At 39.9% G+C, this 16,534-nt stretch overlaps 1 protein-coding gene across 2 annotated transcripts in view; it reads right to left on the bottom strand.

Annotated features, from left to right (window-relative positions):
- Nucleotides 1-499: 499 nt before the first annotated feature.
- Nucleotides 500-16,534, bottom strand: part of cgnl1 (cingulin-like 1) — a 35,049-nt gene continuing 19,014 nt past the window's right edge. For both annotated transcript variants that reach the window (XM_082531858.1, XM_082531859.1), the window contains exons 9-19: nt 13,568-13,774; nt 13,345-13,449; nt 13,108-13,260; nt 12,251-12,421; nt 7,993-8,154; nt 7,714-7,803; nt 3,599-3,682; nt 3,283-3,407; nt 2,859-2,967; nt 2,512-2,675; nt 500-1,882 (exon numbers count right to left, since the gene is read on the bottom strand). In XM_082531858.1, coding sequence (XP_082387984.1) covers nt 1,732-1,882; nt 2,512-2,675; nt 2,859-2,967; nt 3,283-3,407; nt 3,599-3,682; nt 7,714-7,803; nt 7,993-8,154; nt 12,251-12,421; nt 13,108-13,260; nt 13,345-13,449; nt 13,568-13,774 — 1,521 coding nt within the window. In that variant the 3' untranslated portion in view covers nt 500-1,731. The remainder of the gene's footprint in view (nt 1,883-2,511; nt 2,676-2,858; nt 2,968-3,282; nt 3,408-3,598; nt 3,683-7,713; nt 7,804-7,992; nt 8,155-12,250; nt 12,422-13,107; nt 13,261-13,344; nt 13,450-13,567; nt 13,775-16,534) is intronic.

The following is a 16,534-nucleotide window of genomic DNA, read 5'->3' as shown; positions in this document are numbered from 1 at the left end:
AACATTTTACAGTGTAGATATCATTTATGGATGCAATTTGCACTACTTGCTTGCATTGTGTTATCACTGTTGTACATGTAAATTTTTTCACCCCACAGTATCAGGCCCTTACTAAGCACATGTGGCACTTTATTGTAAACTGCACAGTTTTTTTATTCTTTTCCTTCAGCTAGTATCTAAAATGGGTTTTTTTTTTAAGCTTCATTGTGCAAGATGACAGTATACTTTTTAAACAAACGGGGCAAGTTTCTGTGTGAAATATAAAACCTAGAAACATTCACCACCACAGCTATGGCACAGTGAAGACCAGCCCAATTTCCATATCTGAACCCTCGAGTGCACTTAGACTGAAAGGAGGGGGAGAAGTTTGAACTAGAAACTTAAACTTAAAAAGAACATGATGCACAAAATATTCTTTAAAAAAAAATGTCTAAAAGAAAGAAAGTCTTGAGAGGAATAGTTGTCAGGAGGTCTGCACCAAGCAAAAAACAGGTGAGAGTAACTGAAATGAAGTTTATTTTAGCCTCAGCAGGATTTAAGTGTACAGAGAGGTAGTGGCAGGAATTTGTCTCGCTCATCCACTCTCCAACTCACAGAGTGCAAATCATCACAGTGCAGCAAAATATTGATTGTCAGTTTATCTGAAGAAATTCCCTGATTCGGTCCAAGGAGGACCCATAAGGTCCTCACGTGGTCCTTACAGGCACTGCTGATGTACACAGCGGGCACAGCTCATCACAGACAGGTAAGAGTTTAAACATGTTTTAAATCAAAACGTTTCCAGTATAAAACAGCTTTAATGTGTGCAGCTTTGTTCGGAGATGCTAGAAAAATCACGTTAAGACAGAAAAGCATCTTCCAGAAGATGTGTGAGTAACACTGTGATGTCACTAATATCAAAAGAAACCTGCATGATGAATGGTGATTACAAACTTGTAATTTTACTGCTCATTAGATTATATAAAACTGTATAAAAATGAATGTGTACAAAGTCCCTCATTTACTGTTCCCTAAAAAACAAAAAAAACAAAAACAAAAACAAAAACACAAACACAAACACAAAACCTCTTACTGAGAGGAGATTTTGTATTTATAGCTACAAATAACTTAAAAAAAACATCCTGGCACATTTCACTTCATATACCCTTGATTTCCAATCATTAAAATAAAAATAAAAATAAAAAAAATAAAAAAAGGAAATATTTTGCATTTAACTCAATGATAAAAAATAAAATGTATATTCAGATACTGTGTGTAAATGTGACCTATTAGATTAAAAAGGAAGGGGTCAAAACTGGATATCGGTTACAAAGACATTACAGGTTTCATTTGTTTACAATGCATTCAATGCTGGAATAATCATTGACAAGCATGTTTAACCCATTAAAGGAAGATCCACTCAGAGTAGAAAGAAAAATGTTGGAAGATGGGGCTTAACGCAGGAATATAAAATGAACATTTTAAAACCGTATTTACAAAAATTTTCACTGGACAGGACAAAACATCATTGCCTTTGTGATTTCACCAATTAATCAAAGAGCTGCTCTAATAATACTGAGTGAATTCATGGACGTTGAAGCTGCTGAAGTGAGGATTTTATTTATCTCACCTAGCTGGAAAGTCTTAATATTCACAGCTCAGTGTTTACAGGAGCACATGGCACAGCTCTCCAGCCGTTTGGTGTGACAGTGTTGCACATAAAGCAGCTTTACTTCCAGCCTCAGAGTTTGTTTATAAAGAAAAGGTCGATAAGAGGTTGTCCTGACTCGAAGAGCGCTTGTACCCCGAGGAAGAGCTGAAGTACGTCTCCCCATCGGTGCTGATGTCATCGTCTTCGTCGTCATCCAGATTGCTGAGCAGCGAAGCAGGCGAGTTCTTGCGTCTGAACAAACAAAAACAAACAAAACTATTAAGAGTGTTCTTGTTATAATGTGTGTGTTCTTTGACATTACTAGAGCAGCTCTGCATTATTTGCAGGCCCTAAATCCATCCTGAGTGTGAGCTCCTCCTCCTTGCACCTCATAAACTAAAGGTTTGAACAGGGACAAGGTGGAGCTTCTGTGAGATTATTACATTATGCATCTCTGTGTGACATCATAAAGATCTGAGAGCAGAAAAAACTGCCTGAAACACACCTCTGACTTGTACAAACACAAACTTCATTTTTAACAGGAGTGTTCACCATTGTTACTGTAGGTCTTTAAAAAATAAGCAAACATAACCTGACCATCTACAAATTAAATTCCTACATCAGATTTTAATTTCTGACTTTCTAAGACCCTTCAATGACCTGCAGGAGCCCACCAACTTAACTCAAGTGGCATAATTATTTAATTAGTAACTGTAATCTAATTCATTTCAGATACAATAATGGTAAATGGTCTGATATTTATGTAGAGCGTGTGCAGTCTAAGTATTTTAAGCACTCTACTCTTGCCCAAAGGCACATCAACATGCAGGAAGGAGCCCAAAAAGACCTCCAAGCTCAGCCTCCTGAGTTTGTGCTTTTACCTCAACTCGCTTCGCAGAGCTTTGAGCTGACTCTGGAGCTGCTCGTTGGCCTCCTGCTGCTCATCGAAGTCTCTCTGCAGCTTCTTCTTGCTGTGCTCAAGTCGGTCTATCTCCTCCTCGGCCTCGTCCATCTGTCTCTTCAGTGCCTTCAGACGCAGATTTAACTTCATGAAGGGGGAAAAGAAAAACATGTCTAGAGTTAAAAGAGTTCTATTAAGATCAAATTGTATTTTCTTTTTCTTTTTTTTTTATTTGCCTGATAAATTATTAGTCTTGACATTTGTCTAAGTCAGAGCAAAGAGAGTTTAATGACTGTTAGAGTGGGCATGAAGGTAAGGGTTACATACTTGGTCCTTTTGATCTTGCATTGATTGCTGTTCTTCCTCAACTTGCATCACCATCTCTTTTACCTTCCTCTCCAGCCTGCGGTTCACCAGCTGCATGTTAGCGCGCTCCCTGAAACACAGGCGATGCATCACTAAACATAAACATGAGCTAATAATTCAGACCAGCGTACATTTTATGACGCAAAGACCTACAAGCTGATCAAATTCTTTAATATGTTTGATCACACAGAGTCTGACGATCTCCCAGTGCAAACTAAACTATACATTTAGATAAGCTCCAACTTTCTGACTCTGTGTCCTAAATCCATGTGTTCAGGTATAAACTTTCATCTGAAGCTTTAAACTAAACTCTCACCGTTTCCTCTTACATCACCTCAACCACAGCACCCCTCAGCTCTATTCCCAGTTGGAGTTCCCATCTCACCTCTCCTCCGCCTCCAGCCTCTCCTCCAGCTCATGTATGCGTTCCTCCAGCTGAGGTACCTGGCCCTCTCTGTTGGACTTCTGGGAGCCTTCTAGATGACTCACTCTGGCCTTCAGATCCTTATTCTAGAGAGGGCAGGGAGAGAAAACCACTGATGTGTTTGACAAATGTATGTTTATACCATAATCATGTCTGTGTACAGATAATAAAATGATGGAAATGGACAAATCAAATGAATGTGATGAAAAGACAAATGAAATGAGTGTGTGTTTTGGACTGAGTCTGTAGCTGTTATCCTCCAGACAGGAGTGTGTACCTGTCTCTCCAGAGCAATCTTGTCACACTCCAGGTCCTGTCTGCTAGCCCTCTCCTGCAGGAGTTCATTCCTCATCTGCTCCACCTGTCAAGCCGAGTCCAGACACTGTCATCGCTACAGTCCCACACAGTCTGACAATAGTTATGATCAGACACTGACTCACAGCAGAAACCCACGTAACACCTACTGAGCCAAAATGCTAAACAATAGAAAAGTTAATGCTGTGTGAGCTCTGCTTAATTGGTGAGCAGGATTTCCTTGCTTGACTGCATTCCACCCTTTTATTGTGATTGTGATGCCAAACTGTCAGAGACACAAGGTTGTAGTACAAAAAAAAGACAAACCAAAAACCCCACAGGTAGCTGACAGTATGACGCAAGAGTCAAAACGTCCTGTATTCATAGAAACACAGAATGGCCTCTGTTTCATCTGAAATATCATCAAATCCCCTGATATTACTGACCGATAAAGGCATATTTTTTGCTTTGCAATAAGCTCCACTGCATTCACACCTTCTCGTTATCAGACACTTTCACTCAATCCAACAGACCTGCTACTCTTCATTGTGATCTGGTGATCTTCGAATAAAGCAGAGTTTCTGTTTAAAGGATTGTCTGGTTTCCAGGTGCCTCTTCAGCTTGCTTGGCAACTTGTTGCTCTAACCTGACATCGAGCATTAGTTTCTTCTGTCAGTTTGTTTTCCTTTAAGAGGTGTTGTGTGGGTTACTCTACAACTTGGTGATAAGTTTCACATCATCAAAAATTGCATCTTCCTCTCTAACTCTGATGTGTGCCATTATGGTAAATTTATACGTCACTCATTTTTAGTGCAGCTCAACTAATATTTGGCTGCCACAAATCCCATGGCACACCTGGGCTCCCCTTGAGCCAAACCCACGTCATCTGAGATACACTGCTGTAAAGAATATGTCTGTGTGGGCTTTCAGATAGTACAGAAGGTATTAGTGTTTAACAAGTTGATAAGCGAGGATTAACTTAAATATAAAGCCAAAAGCAACAGCAAGGCAACTTAACTTACGGAAAACAACAGCAAAAGGAAACATTGATCCTGGATTTGTCCCCTGGAGACAAAATCCCCCTCCAACACTTATTTTAACCATTCGAACAAAGTAGTTTTGTTTGTATCGAGAATTTTAGTAATATAGCCAAGGGTTGAGATGCTGGACACAGATTCACCATTTCAACCATGTTCAGTTTTTATGCTAAGCTAAAGCCCCTTTCAAACCTGCCAGCTTTAAATCAGCATTATGGTAACTTTTTGGTAAAAGTTGTTACCTGAACCTTATTCGGGTGGACCTAGAAACATTTTAACTGCAGGCAGACAGAAATGACAAATAGCTGCACACAAAATTAGGACTGTTCACATCTCTTATGTATCTTTGTGAGTTGCTCAGCTCACCAGAGAATGCCCTAAACAGCAATAACACACACATAATGATGTTTTATCTCATCAGCTGTTCCTAATTTGCAATAAGATTAAAACATTTGTCTATGATGCATTTTTCGTGTTCCCAATTGAGTAGAGCGATCTCACTTTCTGAGCCTCAGGGGCGGGGCAGCTGCAGCACACACACTCACACACTCTTGTGATGATGGGATCACAAGGAGTAAGAGATTTAAACAAATAAATGTGTCGTTTTCACTTAATTCAGCAGGGTGTATGATGCCAACCGTTGTTGCTAAAAATGCAGGTAAATGCTTGTATGGCAAATATCACTATTACTGTGGCACTCTCGCCATTGTTGTAACTATGTGTGAATAAACCTTTAACAAACATTGCAGAAGGTTGTTAAGAGGTTAGCAAAGACAGAGGTTTGCAAGTCATGCACCCTTTATGTGGAAAGGCCTTTTTGTTTAAAAAATATGTCATAAGTTATGAATCCTGTGTAAATCCATCAAACTCAATCCACAAAAGCACTAATGGTACCTCAGAGAACACAGTACTGGGTGTGAGACTTTAGAACATCTGACTGAGAGTTAAAGTAAGATGACTGTTTTTTGACAGTAGTCTGGTGGCTGTGATGAGTCCATGAGCACATCCTTACTCCCTGTTCAGCAGCACTGTCTGACAGCAGCTTGAGTGCTAAAAACTCTTCTAAATTGTTTGTATGCAGAAATAAAAATAAATAAATAAATATATATATATATATATATATATATATATATATATATATATATATATATATATATATATATATATATATAAATAAATCTTGCCACAATGAACAAACTTTAATGAATCTCAGTCTGTGACACATATATATGATTTTTTTTTTAAAGAAAGAGTTGTTTGTAAATGAATCAATATGATGAATAAATTCAACTTGTATTGTTTCTGTGTTTAATGCTGATATTATTAGATCTTACAAACACAGATATAAGACCTGTACAGATAATATCATCTGACACTGAAGAAAACAGCGATTAGCACAATTTCTAAAACTATTCCTTCAGTACTTCTGTCATCACACATCACCTCAGTGGATATTGGATCGACTCAGAGAGGCCTGACTGTTCAGTGATAACCTAGTTCAAAAGAAAAGGGGCGAATGAAAACTAATCAATACAGCAGTGATGGCTCTTTGTGAGAGGAGCTGAGAATTGGTGATATTTTATGCCAATTAGTGGGTGACAGTGGGCTGCTCTGATGAACGATGGCCCCTATAACTGGTGCACCCAGCACAGTGCTTGAGGGAGCTGAATCAGCAGACTGGAACATACAGCGAAACTAATCTGCTTTGTGAGAGACGGCAGGAGAGTAGAGGGGAGATTACTCTCATTTAGACAGGAGAGGAGCACCTGGTGCCAGGAGAGACGCAGGTGTTCTTCCTGCTGCCTCTGCTGCAACCGCACCAGCCCTCCACCCCATAGCCCTTCACCCACCTCTCTCTCCTCCCCACAGACATTTGAGCACATGCACCAGCACATACCCGCACGCACGAACGCACACACACACACACACACACACACACACACACACACTCTCTGCTGGCACTCAACCTATTCCACTCTTGTCGCACAAAGCTCGAGTGTTGCCTTGACAACCGACCTCAGCCTCATGCTGAACCAATGCCACTTTGTCACAATGCCACTCTTTCCTCTCTGCAAAGATTTTTTAAAAGGGGGGACCATTTATGCAGGTTTAAATACTCTAATGAATTGCACTGGGGCTCTCTTGATGTCGCTGCTCACTTTATTTAAAATTTTGGTTACAACTTCAAAATACGTGAAGGGAATTTGTCCCAAAGCCAAATCTTAAAAGCCCGCCTTTGGCCCCAATAGTTGTTAAAAAAAGAAAGGGAAAAAAAAAAGAACTATCTGTGGCTCCATAGTTTTGTGGTATTTTTTAAACTCCAGAGCCAGCTTCCTCCCTCTGATTATTAAGATCTCCCCTATGGACAAACAAGTGTTAAAAGTACATGCAATTTATCTAAATCTTACTTCACAGTGTCTCTGTCAGCAGTTTTATCACAGTGGAAGGAAAACTGGAGCGTTTGCTTGCAAGGACAGAAAAAAGAAAATCTGACTTCTAGCACAAGAATGAGATTTGTTCTCAAGCCAAAGTTACTGAAGCATAATTTCCAAGTGCACTCCACAACCTGAAAACTTGAGACATTTGGCAACTTGCATATTTTGGCTCAGGCGGTGCATTAAGAAGGGTCTTTTGTGGCTGATGCATGAAAATTGGATAGACACTCCTAGACCATGCTGGTGAGCTGCCAACCTGAATGATTATGCAATATCATCTTACAAAGCAATAACCCATCCACTTTATCCAGACCAGAAAGAAAGAGAGAATTTTTGAGTACTGATATTACATGTAAAGACACAGACACTTGAAAAAACCCATGAACCTGCACAAGAATCACACACATCAACTCTTTAAGGACACATCTGAGACCCGAAGCTGTTATATGGAGGTCAAATGTCCCTTTTCATTTAGAGATTAGTGGTTGCAATCATGATGTTAGAAATGGAAGACAAAGTGACAGGAGATCTAGAACTCATTTACAGGCTGACATAAAACAGAGACACGTCTGTGTGTGTATGGACAGGTGAACACTGATGATGAAAACGTGTTGAGTGTGTTTCACCTGCTCTCTTCCTCGGTCTATCCTGTCCATCAGATTGTCTCCACTTTGACGCTCCTCTTCAAGGTTCATTTCCAGCTGAGCAATCCTCTCCTACAAAGTGAAGCAGTTACATCTTTATGAAGAGTGTGTTTTGCCATCACTGCTCTCTGTAAATCTTCATACAAAATTGTGCGAAATTAAGATTTGCCTTTAAAAAAACTTTTAAAATAAAAAATGTTGAAAGGATACTTCTGGTCTTTTGCAATAATGTAACAAAGCAGTCATTAGTAGCTTGTGTACCTCCATGAGTTTGACGTGTCTGGATTTTTCCTCTTTAGACAAGGCGTTTTTCTCAGCCTCAGCTTCAAGATCACGAACTCTTTTCTCTAGCGTATTCTCCTTGACCAAGGCCTCATCTCGCTCCCTCTGAGACTGTCGCACTTCCTCCTCCCGGCGCAACAACTAAAACCAGAAACATTTATATATTTCACTATGATCTTATGACATACATTTTATTTCTGGTCCTTGAACATTTGAGCACTTTTAAAATAGTGACATTATCTTTTTCAGCATCAACTCTAATCTTATCAAGTGTTAGTGCTGAAGTGATGAGCAACAGTTAGTTGCTGTTTAGCGATAGTATTAATATGATATAATATACACTCCCCTGGGTGACTAATGCATCCAGCACAGTAAGTGTTTCCCTCAGCTGCAGTGCCCCTCACAGCTGGAAAACTGCCCTCACTGCTTAATGCTAAGACTGGAAATTCATCATCTGCCCTCTTTTTACTCCCACAACAGATATTTGCCCATTAGTGTAAAATTGTTATGTGGTTATTCATGTAATGATCTGAGCAATACTTTAAGTACGGCACTGCACTGTTAGAAGTATAACTGGATAGTTGTGCATCTTTTATTGGATCTTATTTTTAAATTTATGCGATTACAAAATCTGTGGAGTAAAACCTCTAACTTCAGGCCGTCTTCATAGTCGGCTTGTAAAAAGAGATTTATACGTACAAGATGCTCACTCGATAATTCAAGTAAAGAAGGTGGATGTATGTAGCCTACACTTCATATGGTAGAGGACTATTGGAACGTTTGAGAACAGCTGGAAAATGTGGACTAAATGAAGCAGTCCAGGGCCCTATTTCAGGAAGCCGGTTTAGAAAACTCAGAGTGAAAAACGATACTCAGGGTTGAGTAACCCCGAACTGTCCAACTCGGAATATTCGGTTTCAGAAAGGCTGATAACAATTAGTTCAGTCAACGCGGAGTTGCTTTAACCCCAAGTTAAGCGCACGCACGAGGATACATAAAGCCCTGATTAGTGGAGCACAGATTAAGCGAGTCACCATGGAGACGGAGGGAAAGAAGGCGCGGTCAATGTATTTTACAGCGCTTGAGGCCGAAATTCTGATGGCAGCATATGCCGATAACATGCAAATTTTGGGGGAAAAAAGTAACACAGCATCAGCTGCAAAAGAAAGGGAGCATGCATGGCAAAACATAGCCGACAGAGTCAATGCGTGAGTGTTAATTTAAACATTGATCTAGGGATTTCCACCCATATAACACATTATTTTATTATATTTTATTTTGTATTTTATACATTTTATTTTGTGACGTGATTTGAGCGCAGGTGCAACCCAACAGGCCCCAAACGTTCCTGGCAGCAAGTAAAAATGAAATATAAAAATATAGTCCAAACAGGTAAGGTGTAATTGTATTATGAGCCATAGTGCTTGGTCTGTTTGTCCGATGTAAATCAATTGCAGTTAGAGGCTACATTAATTTCCCCTCTGTAAGCACTTATTGAAATTATCTGAGCACATTACAAGTACATATTTGCTTACTCTGTATGCTCAAATGTGACCCGTTATAGCCAACAGAAAAAAAAAGCGGAGGCCCGAAAAACAGGTGGGGGTCCTCCACCACCACCACTCACAGAGGCTGAGCAGTTGGCATCCACATTTGTGATAATGTTGGCAGCATCACATATGATCTTCACAGTGCAGAGAACACAAATTAGCATCCATTACTATAATGAAATAATTTGTTAGTTTGAAATGCTACAGGGAACTATGTACCTGTACATTAATGCTGTGGAAAGACTTCCTGTTCACATAGTCTCCTTCATTTACTGAAGGAGCAATGATTGGAATGTGAGTGCCATCTATACAGCCAATCACGCCTGGGAACCGTGAGAATAAATGTGAAATTTAAGTAGTAGTTCAAGTATCACCACATCATAAATTAAGTTTTGTTCATCCTGATACCTGCAATTTTGTGGAATCCCTCTTTGATAAATCTTGTGGGTCTATGACCGGGGAACACCACAAACGAGTACAGGAGACGTTTCAGTGCAACTGTAACATTCCTGACTGCCCGAAAGACGGTAGCCTTGGAAACGTGCTCAGCGTCACCAATATTATACAGAAAGCTCCCGTTTGCAAAAAACCGAAGTGCAATACAAATAATATGTACAGAACTGAGAGCATGTCCGCGATGTGTCACATGAGCAATATTAGGCCTGAGGATGTTATTCAAATAAATTATAGATTGTGCTGAAAAACGGTAACGTTCACACAGAAAATCATCAGGAAATGATAAAATGTCCGAACGCGCTCTAATCACTCTCTCCCGGCGGAGAGCTCTGCGGAGAATTTGGGCTTCAACATCTACTGGCTCTTCAAGGAAGGGGCACGCCATGTCTGACACTTCCTACAGTCAGGTTTCCGACAAAGAGGCGGAGAAGGTCAGGGTTAGTTGAAGTAAACCTGCTAGGGGGCAGGTTAGCTTCACGGAGTGTGTCGTCATAGTAACTCACTCAGAATTAATCTAAACTCGCTTTGTGAAACCGAAAACCCAGAGTTTTCGTTAACTCAGGGTATACTTACTCAGAGTTTGCACTAAACCGGCTTTCTGAAACAGGGCCCAGAGCACTGAATTTCTTGGGAAAGGTAAGTGGAGGAGGAGGATGTGAATCAGCCAGCACAACTTTCACAACAATGATTTCACAGCGCTAACATCCTCCTCTTCCTGTGCACCAGCAGGATAAAGATATCATAGCATGGATGCTGACAGAAAAAAAAAGGAAAAGCCTGGACACTGACCTTATCTTGACAAATGAACTCTGTTCACAACCACATTGTACATACAGACAGACATGCAATGTAGAGCTCCATGTTTGCCCAGATCAGCAAATCAGTAAAACTAAAGGCTGGCCTATTATACATGTGAAAAAAGCCTGCAACTAATGACTACAGGTTTCAGAGAACAGTTCACATAAAAAGGCCTGTCTTTTTTCTTCTTTTTTTTTGAAAGGCAGCCTCTTGTGGTTTCAAGAAAAAAAATTAAGGCAGAGTCTGCCAATACCTCTTTTTAAAGGTACCCGTGGAGTTTTCATTATAAACAGGCACTGCTTTGTTTACAGCATTAGAGCTCTGGGACACTGAGTGTATCCTTAAGGACTAGCAAGCATGTTTAATACATTTCCTACCTCAAGACCTATTAGCAAACAGCCATTTTTGAAATCAGCATTGTTTACAGTCATCATCTTTTCTTCCTGTACTGGCACATTAGTTCCAACAAGTTCTACCTCACTGTGCAGTCAGGAGAAATGTGTACAGAACCCTGTGAATGTTACTAAAGCAAACAACAAAAACAATATTCACTTTCCAGAACTAGATTTCATTACCTCTACATGGTACCACTGAGTATTCTTTTTGCTGTGTTTACACTTTTTCCACACATTCACTAATACAAGAAAGTGTCAAATTTTTATTCTCTCAAAAGGTTTAAACTCACTGCTAATCAGTTATATAAGCAGGGCTCGCGAAATCGCTAGCGTGACATCCCAGAGCTAGTGATATCTCCGGTCGGGCGACCAAATTCAATCTAGCGATCGGGCTAGCGATTTTGCTGGCCCTGATAATCATAACTTTACACACAATGTGTCTCACACAAATGATCTACCAGAATTGCAGATAAAACACAAAATCTTAGCCCAGTGATCTATGTATCATTATCTGCATTACTCACTGATGCTATACACAGTTTTTGCATCACACATTGTGACATTTCTCCAGGACCAAACTGTTTCAGAGGTCACCAAAAAGAAAATCTTAACTGCCCTACCTCCATAAATAAATATTTTATGTATAAATGAAACAACTTAAGGCAAGCTCATTTCAACATAAATGATTCTTTTTCATCAAAAACATTCTTCACATTCCAAAGAGCTGACAATGATAAACTGCACGACTAAAAACAATGCCAAGGGGTCACACACAAACAGAGCTTTTCTATTACTTGAATTGGCTAAATTCTTTCACTTTAATATTATGCTTTGGGTTTGAAAGGGCAGCGGGGAGCAGAAATACCTAAGTGCTGACATCACTCTCTGAAAGTAAAGATTGATGTTGGTAGGAGTGCTCAAACTGGCTGACTCAGAACAATAGCTCATAATGTGCTGGTCTGCATGGAATTGCTCAGATAGGCTGACTGATAACAGCCTTGATCTGGCCACTGTGTCATTTCTTCTTATTGTGTTTACCTCATTTTGTAGGGTTTTGGTAGTCACCAGGTACTTCTCCAACTCCTGTCCTCGCTCTTTGAGAAGCTTCTGCAGCTCGGCCAGCTCCCGGCGGTTCTTCTCCTTATAAATATCAATCTGCTCCTGAAGCTCGCGAGTGGACGACTGGGATGCCTCCACGATGTCATTCATCTGAAGGTGTGGTGACAGGGACGGAAGAGGCAAAAGAAAGCAAGATGTTATGAAAAAGTAGGGAATTTTAAAGATAATGATGTGGTTCAGATGCAAGTTTGATAGTATTTTATCATTTGTTTGCACATTGGACTGGACTCCTTTTATAGAGTTATTATATAACATGAACCATCTCAAAAAAATAATGTTCTTCTGGAAAGCTTCCTTTAAACAGGACCCTTTATACACCTTTTATTATTGAACCCTCAAGGTAGCTTTAGATGACTCACAGTTCATAATAATCCACCTTAATCTAATACTGGGCCCTGATGCAGCCCATCACTTCATTCACTCTTCAAAACTATGGTTTTTAGCTATTAATCATGTGCCTGAGATGACTATACTAGGGATATCCATCGCTAAGATTAAGTAATTTGATGAGGACTGCATGTTAAGAATGAGTCAACATCGCTCTTCTAAATAAAAGTTTTTTTTATCAAAGTTTTCTTGGTTACTCTGCTTTAGTAATGAGTCTGGAAAAGAATTTTTGTAACAAAGGTCAAACTGAATAAGCACACGGCCTCCATCTTGTTTGCATAACCTAAAATTCTATTCTCTGCATAACAAAAGCAGACATTCGGTGTGAAATTCATTCAGATCAGAGTGAATAAGTGAATTAGTGAATAAACAAACACTCAGAGACTCACCTCCTTCTGAAGTTTTTCCACTGTACGATCCAGCAGCCTCCTTTCATCCTCTATGTCATTCTTCATGCTCTTTAACTGCTCCTTCTGATTTCTCTCTTCTTGAAACCTCTCCTCCAAATCGTTGTGTTCATTGCTGAGTTTGGTGAAGTTTCTCTGCAGAATGACACAATAACAAATGTGTCAAGTTGTGCATTTGCAACTGTATTATCTAACACAGTGAAGTGTTACTAATCTTACTTGCACATCCTCAAGTCGGATGGTCAAAGCTCTGTTTGCACGTGACATCTCCTCTTCTTGCTCCGTAATTTCAGATAGAGATTCTTCAAGTTGCTTTTTCTCTCTCTGTTAAATGGACATTGTTGCATATGAGACTGTCATTTAGTATACATATAATGATGCTACAAGTGACTGTGTAGAACAAAACTAATAATAGTTGAGACTCTGGAACTCCACCCCTTACCTCCAGTCGACCAACTTTATCCCCCAGCCTGCTCTCCTGCAGCTTGGCTTCGTCAATAATTCGGTTTAGTTTGGCCACCTCATTTTCCAGCTCCTGCGCCCGTCTGCGGAGTCTCTCGACTTCTTGAGTCAGACGTCCTGCTTGGCCCTCTGCTACACCCTTGGCTGCCTCCACTTCTGCCTTCTCTTGCACCACTGTGGCGCTGCTCTGCAGATCAGAACAAAACACAAGGCTTCAGTACAAAGGAAGCAGCAGTCTGTGACACTCAACAGAAAGTGGAATAATGAGGCATGATGGAACATTTGAGACCAACTCAAATACCTCATAACAGAAGCCATTTGTAATACTCAGTCCCCCAGTGGCCTTCCTGTAATTCTCTTACACCTTATAATAAACCACAATTGGAGGTAACTAAATCTGAGCTTTTATTAGCTTCTGCTGATTGAGGGTCAGCAGGCTAGCATTGCAGACCTGTTATGCTAGCCTGCTGGGTTAGCACTACACTACTACCAGGTATTAATACAGACTGTTGTGTGGTATATGTCTGCAGTTGTAACACAGATGAAGTTTCAGGTGCACCAGTCCTTTGAATTTGCCTTATGCCCAAATCTACTAATGCAAATCCTTTAACTCCTACATTTCAGGGTGGAGTAATGACACTAGTCAAAAACAAGCTCTAGCTGAAAACGTATTCCAAATTTTTCAATTCCCTTGAATCATATGCCTTCAAGATTGTAAATTTCTTTAATCAATGCCAGCATGTTTTTCTGACAGCTGAAAAACAATGATGTCAAACTCTTGGAAGTGGAGCTAGAGCACATCTCGCACATCAACTCGTGTGCAAGTCGTTTTGTATTGTGTTGGTAAACTGTGTTCAGACTCAAAGATAAAACTGTTGTACAGATGGGAAAACACATGTATGCCAGTGTTTTGTCCAAGAGGATGAAAGCAAAATCAATAATGTAGTAGTTAGGGCTGCCACGATTTGTCGACTAGTCACGATTACGTCGACTATCAAAATCGTCGACGACTGATTTAATAGTCGACGCGTCGTTTGAAGCTTTGAAGCTTTGAAGCTTTTTAGATCGCAAAAGACGCAGGAATAATAGCAGGATTTAAGAGTGTAATAACGGACTGAAACAGAAGATGGCAGCACAGCATGTACAAGGATGCCAGCTGCCGTTAAACCCCGAAGAAGAAGAAGCAGCTGTGTCCCAGAATTCATAGCGCGGCCCAGCTTAGTTTCCAACAATGGCGGTAGCTAGTTAGTTTTAATATTACTCTTATTATTCTTTCTGGGTCACAAAATAAACGTTTAACATATTTTCAGGCGAGAATGTAGCTGTGTAAACCTCAAATATCGGCTCAGTTTATCAGGACACCACATATTTTCAAAAGTGCTCCGACGTTTTCGGAGACGTCCGTTACCCACTAGCTCGATAGCTAGCCGGGGGCTAGGTCACTAGCGCCGTGAGAACACCGGACTCCCGGCAAATTGTTTTCAAACTCACCGCCGTCTTTCGCGACTCAGGTTAAATATATATGAGTCACTTAGATAAATTAAAAATGTTGCTGTTTGGCTTTTTTTTTTTTGTATTTTATTTGTTCCTGAGTAAATCGGTTTGGAATAAACGACAAGCAGACAGCTGATTATCAGAAGTGTGAGATGCTGGAGAATATACTCCGGTGTCCTGTTATATTTTAGATAGCAAGGAGTTTATTAAACTTTACCGAAACAATCTGCAAATTTCATTAAAATTGAATAAACTATCATCTTGTCTTTATTTTTAGTTAGCACCTTAAAAGCTTAAAGCTGTAAGCTAATGATAGTTATATAAGAGCAGATGCTGCTGGTGCAATAAGCTGTAGTTTTACGTCCAGTGGATGATGATCTGATTAGTCGACTAATCGCATAAATAATCGGTGACTAGTCGACTATCAAAATAATCGTTTGTGGCAGCCCTAGTAGTAGTAAAGAAATTGTTATTAATATCCATCCACAGGGTGGAGTGCTGTGCAGAAGAGAAGAAATGGGAGACACCCAGATATATATGTCAGTGCGCGAGGAGACAGAAACAAAGAAAACTGACTACAGTAGAACCACACAACAGATAACAGGTTTCAGTTGCGCTTACACCCTTCTACTGAATAACGTCAGCAGGCAACAGGCTTGTAAAGGTTTGTTTGGAAACAAAAATGTTTTTTGGTATGGAGGTGGAATGTAAGGAAACTGGTTTAGTAGTTTACAGCCTCAGTACAGCGAGGTATGTACGCATGTATGGCCGTGAACACAAAATTACAGAACAAAATCTGTAAACTCGATTTGTCACCATTTTAATATATGACAGAGGTGAAAGTGGTGAAACATTAAATACATAAAAGAAATGCTCAAGGTGGGAAAATATGCGAAAGGACTGCGATAGTACAATCATACGGGTCTTTCTGTGCAGGTCTTTGTTATGCATCACACACTCAGCTGATATCCAAGTATGACACTTCAGGTGTGTTTGTATGTGTGAGTGTACTAATGCACAAAAGCACACAAGGCCTTCTGTGTTTAAGAACCAACTGATTGAAAATGTGATCTAGCTGGTGAGACAGATGAAAGGTAAAAATGTAAGAAAGCAAACAATGAAACCAAAAACTGGTTATTCATTCTCTGGCACTTTCTTACTGAAGAGCTACAAACACCTTCCACAGAAGCAGCATAATCACAGAAAGAGTGTCATGTAAAAATCTAATCTAACCTAATCTAATCTTTGAAAAAGATAAGGAAACAAACTGTTAGTAGATTTTAACTGCAACGCGGAAAAGTTTCCTTTTGTAAATTGTCAGACAATTTATTTACAATTTTTTTTAAAAAGTTTTAAATGCCTAGTCACCTCCTGAATGCCCTTTCATGACTGATATAAAAGGTGCTTGTTGGTTAGCACATCTTGTCATCACCGTGTGTACAAAGAGGCACGT

The sequence above is a fragment of the Aulonocara stuartgranti genome (assembly GCF_965226115.1).
Source record: "Aulonocara stuartgranti genome assembly, chromosome: 1".
NCBI lineage: Eukaryota > Metazoa > Chordata > Actinopteri > Cichliformes > Cichlidae > Aulonocara > Aulonocara stuartgranti.
Note: the sequence above shows the minus strand (reverse complement) of the source record. Positions and strands in the feature narration are given on the sequence as shown.